This window comes from Phasianus colchicus, chromosome 8 (genome assembly GCF_987193195.1).
Source record: "Phasianus colchicus chromosome 8, bPhaCol1.hap1.1, whole genome shotgun sequence".
Lineage (NCBI taxonomy): Eukaryota > Metazoa > Chordata > Aves > Galliformes > Phasianidae > Phasianus > Phasianus colchicus.
In genome coordinates, this window is record NC_143443.1 from 13,668,403 (window position 1) to 13,674,402 (window position 6,000).

Below are 6,000 nucleotides of genomic sequence, written 5' to 3' on the forward strand. Positions count from 1 at the left end.
TCTGTATTTGAAGGAGAATCTGAGAATATTTTATTACAAGCCCAGACTACCAGAACTACAGCAAAGATAACTTGATGATGTTGTTAGCTTTATTACATATAAGGAATAATTTGTTCTGTAGTTGTGTTAAAAGAAAAACAAAGTAATGAACAAAAAGTGGATTGTAATTTGAAATAATTCAACTTCAGAGGCGTTTTTAACACTTTTAGATTTGTAACTCAAATCTTAGACTGAAGCTAGTATTTTACCAGAGAAATGCTGCTATGTTCATAAATTGCCTGTGCTTGTTTCAGAGTATATTTTCTTATGATTCTATATACATTCAAAAGAGTAAGGGTGAAATCCTGCTCGTTTTAGTGTGAATGGCAACACAACTTAAAATGAAGAAAAAAAAATAAAACAGTCCCTAAACCAAACAGAACCCAACCTCAGGCCCTCAAAACAATGGGATTCTTAAAGAATTATTTTCAGATATACCTGACAAGCACAGGGGAGTGGAAGGTGGAAGGATACATTTAGTATAGAGCTACCATTGTGTATCCTAAGACAAATATTAATCTGAATGATATCACGCATTATCTTCTGCTAATTGCTAAGGCATTCATTGTATTATCATCTCACTCTGATAGTGAAAGTGGACTCACTTAAACAAGGTGCTTCATGTGCCTTCTCACTTGGCTTGTGGGAGGGGCCTTCCTCTGTTAGCAGTCTCCAGCTGTCATCAGCTTTTCCAGATGATGGTAGTCAGGATTGCTGTTCAAACTGCACGGATGTGTAAGCATGTTGAAATCATAACTTGGTGCATAAGATAAGGCTGTAGTTAAGCATATTAGGTCTGGTAGCTTCCTCATGAAGCTATATGGGATACTCTGCAACCTAAATTCTGTGACTACTTTAAATGCTGCCTTTTTTTTTGCTAATGAATCATTTGAGCTGGCTTTGTTTCCTGTACCAAATTATAAGCACAATTTGTAATCTAAGTTGTTCCTAAATGCCATTAATCACCTTTCATAGGCTTTGTTCTTTGCTGCATTCTGTATCCAAATTTATATGACATCAGTACCTGCAGCGTATACTGCAGTTACTTAATTTTTTTACACAAGATTAAATTCTGTTTTCTCAAAATTGGAAATTACACCTTTAGCTTTGTAGACTTCTGTATGCTTTCAGCATTAGTGTTAGGCCAGATGTTTTACTGATGTATTTCTCAAGTCATGAAGTTTCTCACTGATTAAGTCTAAGAGTTCCACATTTTCCCCTCCTGTGTCAGTGTTGGCATTTTACTTCTTACAACTGGCCTCTTTAGCAAGGGCAGAATGCAGGGTGTTCTTTGTTTACCTCTTGAATCAGTCTTCAGGGAATTGCTTGCTATTGGTCTTGTGTTCTTTGAGTATAATTGCTAGTAAGAGTTGAGGTAGCAACCACAGCTGTTTTATTTTGCTCTGCTTTCTGTAAGCTGCCTCATAATTTGTTTCTAATATTTGCAAATAGTACCTAGTTGCTACAGCTATAGTCTCTATGTATATTAAATTCAAAACTTGTAGCACCACATGCCGAACAGAGAAGGGTTATTATATAGTATGTTCTGACCATTTTTAGACTTAAACTGCCACCTGATGCCTCTGAAAATAGTATATGGAAGACTAACAAAACAGTTGTCTTAGTTGATTATAGCCATCAATTCTACTGCTTCCCTGGGCTATTTCAACAGCTAGCAGAAGGGACTGTGTACTGACATTTGACTCCTTGCTCTGTTTATTCTTCTCCCTGTTATAATACTCATGCATCTGGAAAATATTGAATTGAGTAAATTAATTCTGATCTGTTGATAAACACCATAAAAATACCCAAGACTGCTCTTTGTATTTAGTCATAACTGTTTGTTTCAACCTAATTTTTTTTTTGGGGGTGGGGGGAAATCTTTTTCTCTAGGCATTGTCCAGGGAGGAGCCCTTTCAAGCATTTGCACTCAGATTATGACAACTGTTGATCAAGAACAAAACAAAGTCCTGTGGATCCCAGCTGGCCCACTGTAGATTTATTTTTGCTGTGAAACTGCTTTGCAGGTGTAAATAACCAACTAACTTTCTATTCAAGGGACTCTGCCTGTTTCTGTCTTTATAAAGATGTAAGTAAGTGATTTCTGTTTCATGAAGGGGAACGATAACACTGAACACAAGAAGAACCAACAAGGCATTTGGGAAGGGTAGATCACTTCACCGAGCTTGTCTCTTCCGCTGTACATGTGACAGGTTGGCACGTGGGTTACAACCTGTGTGGACTTGTCCATAAATAATGAATTTAGCAATGCTGCAAAACCCTGTAGAACAACAAGTTTACAAAAACCTTTTCAAAAGTATTTGGTTGTTGCTGTTTACTTGAATGTTTTTTTTTGTTGTTTTTGTTTTGTTTTGTAACTCTGTGTCCTTTCACAAAATGAGGTAACTCTCCAAAACAGAGTGAAATTCTGAATATGAGTGAATGGTTTATGCACATGACTCTTACCTGCAGTTTTTACCATTTCTAAGCACATTGACTTGACAACCAGATAATACAGGATCTTATCGGTACGTCTTGGGAGTAAGTTAGAAGGAAGTACACTCCTTTGCAGGGCAGACCACTGTTTGTATTATGTCAACGCTTGTCTGTCAAAGACATTGTTTCTTGTCTTATGCATGAATCTGATATTTAAATGTCATAATATAACTGAACAATCCAAACCTATTGTGTGTGGAGAAATAACAATTTTTGGTTGTTGGGCCTGGTTAAATACAGGTGGGCAAGAGTCATAAGCTAGGCCTAGCATGCTGTGTTCTGTCACTTTCAGATACTGTAAATATGGAAAGCTTACGTTGGTGCAATTTTGCAGGGTAATTCTGAAGCTTTGTATTTCAGTGTGTAGCATTCACATAGATTGTTTTTTTATTTAAGAGCAGCCACAGGTTTAGGGCTTTGATTAAAAGCCTTTAGAAAGGTATTGAATTGTTAATGTTTTCACTGTAAAAAGTAAGTGATTGTTTAGTTTTGATTGCAATACTTACTTATTGTACCAAACTCCATTGTATCAGTTTCCTTTTTTTTTTTTTTTTGCACTTCTGACTGTGTTGCTAACACAGGTTTTGTACCTGTCTCTTCTGTCTCTTGTGCCATGTTTTTTGGGTACTGTATTTTAATTGTTTTTAAAATATAATTTGAGTAGAACTGCTTTTCAGTCGTTGTTCCTAACATTTCATTATGTAGGGGTTACTAGTTTTACACTACAACCTACAGTTTTGTTTGTTTGCAGCTTGTTTAAATGAAAAAGGGATTCTTCTTGCACAGGTCTTCAAAGAAAGATTTGGTCCTAAACTTAAATTCCATTTTGCAGATGCTATTTTATAGTTCAAGGTACTATATATAGTTACATGCTATATAGAGAGAGTATTTTTGAACTGTAATACATACAAAATATATATATACAGTATTATTTTATTTACTATTCTACTATATTGTTGTAATACTGTGTATATATATATATAAATGAAATAGAAGATGGTATGCATGTGTTTGTCATGGTGAGGGACAGCAGTTATTTTTCAGTTATTTCATTTTTGTTTCTTTGTTTTTTAAAGTTTGAGGTCAGAGTAGACTTCAGTGGTACAACTGAAACAGACAGGTACTGTTCTGACATGATTTTTCTGTACTAAAATAAAAATGTCACTTTGTATCAAAAAAAAGTTAAAGAAACTGATTACTAAATAAAGGTCAATTTCTATAACTTGACTTAGTTGAGTCTCAGAATACCTTTCATTTTTTGCCTAAAGTTGTATATAAGTTTAAGTGTCCATCTTGAAAGAAACAAATTTTGGTTTAGTGTTTTTGCCCAGCCTTGTGTACTTAAATGCCAAAGACTTTTAAAAACTGCTGGGGGCAAGAAAGGAGATTTTATGTTAGCATATTTTTAACTTTCTCTGGCCAAATGGTATGTAAGGATTTCAAAGGATATTTTGTTTCCTATTTGTTTCCTGCAAATGCAGGATTTAATGGGAGAATAAATATATCACTGTTACTTTCAAGACTTGTATCCCTGAGAATTCCTACCTGAAGTTCAGGTAGGATCTGAAAAGTGAAGCATTTGTTAATAGTTAAAAAGTATGTAGAATTTCATGTGTCAGTCTTTATGCTTCAGATACACCAACCTGTTCTGTTAATAGAGTTATCTTAAAGTTCAGGAAAAGTTATTACTGTATATTTTTCTGCTTTATCATTTGCTTATTCTCAAATGCTAAATGATCAGCTTGAGCAGGAACCAGACTGGAAGATGGTCAGCAAGCTAAATACCTACAACTGGCCTTTGGTTGTGAGGCAGAATATGCTCCTTATTGCATTTCTTCAGGAAATAAACAAAAAAACAAAAACTCCCTCCAAAAAATGTTGCCAGCAAAATCACCGTGGCACCACCTTCAAACCGAGAACAAATTAAATGAGGATAAGCAGGTTTTGACAGGTCAGTCAGTAAAAGCCATGTCATGCATGCCTACTGATCACAAGGAAGTAGAGTTGAAGGCTTGGTTAAACATGAGTAAGATTCCTTTATCTCATTGAGTTATCTGACACACTATTTGATTTTATAATACTATATGATGGACCTAGATTTGAACGTTGTTTTCAAAATAAGAACTTTATCCAGGTGTTTAAATAACAATATAGCTCTGTGACTGTTTTGACAATGCTTTAAAGGTAAAGAACAAAATCTGCAGTATGTCCCCTTCTGCTTGTAACTTTTTACTTTATTTCCCATAGCTGAACTGTGGCATAAAATGGCTGAATACAATCCATCTCACCTGTATCATGTGTTGTTAATATATGGGCAAGTATTTTTCTGCTTACTTATAAGCCTCTGCATTGCAAAATGTGATCAGAATAGTAGGGTTGCTAGACACAGACTTAGTCTGGCAGCTGCCAACCCTTCTACATCAGACGTGGGTCCTTTTTCAGTCTCTGATACATTTGTTTCGTGATCCTTTTCAGCAAATCCCACTCATTGTGCTCAGCAGTCTTGACCAGCTTTCCTAGATGCATCTCAGAGGGATATATTCGTGGCTGAAGTAGAGTCTTCTGATCTTTTCCAGAATTATGTTTAAGACTACATGTAATCTCTTAAGATTTCACTTCCATTTTGCAATAGACAGTTTCTTTTGAAACATGCTGACAGTGGAAAAAATGTGCACTAGTTTGGAAATGGAAGAGAGTGCTGTGAAATACAGAAATATCCAGCAGAGCAGACTTTGGTGTTGTTGAATGCCTAGTGAAGGTCCCAGGCCTGAAGCAGGAACTCAGCAGAAATGGTGCTTGGCGTCTTCCTGAAAATTTTGTTACATGTCAGTGTAAAGTTTGGAGTTTATTTAATCCTTTGATCACTTTTAAAGAGAAATATTTTTGTTTATTTTTTTTCTGTTGGCCTCTGGTCTCTGCTGTTTTATTTTAAAAATGCCTCTGTGTTTTTCTCTTAAAAAAAAAAAAAAGTATATTTCTGATGAACATTTGATAGCAAATGTTTAACTTTTCAAGTTACATTCTTTTCCTTTTAGTATTCAAAGAGGTGCTTTTAGTAGCACAACCTGAATCCACAACCAGGTGAATAGAGGTTTCTGTCACATCAGTGTAAACATGCTAGCTTAACCTGGGATTGTTCTGCACTGTTTTAACAAACAGTTCCTTACAAGCTTTCAGAAGAGTGGTTGTTAATTTGTTACATAACAAATAATTTTAGATTAGCTTAACAACTTGAAATTTAAATACTATTTTAATTTTTTGTTTTGTTTTTAGATACAATGTGCATAAAAAGCATGTTGCTAATTAAAAAACCAAAATCCCATTTTAAATACTGGAAGTTATTTTGTAGCCCTTTCATCACTGAAAATGTTTTATATTTCATATCCATTGCATATGGTAATTTTGTTTAATAACAGCAAGAAAGATACATTTAAGGTTCTTTGATTTTAGCAGATCTCATTCAGT

The 6,000-nt window shown here is 34.9% G+C and overlaps 1 protein-coding gene across 1 annotated transcript in view; it reads left to right on the forward strand.

The window, feature by feature from the left end:
• DLG5 (discs large MAGUK scaffold protein 5) overlaps nucleotides 1–3,906 on the forward strand; it is a 97,900-nt gene extending 93,994 nt beyond the window's left edge. Inside the window, exon 33 of the mRNA XM_090144984.1 lies at nucleotides 1,933–3,906. Within this exon, the coding sequence (XP_090001110.1) occupies nucleotides 1,933–2,036 (104 nt within the window). The 3' untranslated portion in view covers nucleotides 2,037–3,906. The remainder of the gene's footprint in view (nucleotides 1–1,932) is intronic.
• The last annotated feature ends 2,094 nt before the right edge of the window (nucleotides 3,907–6,000 follow it).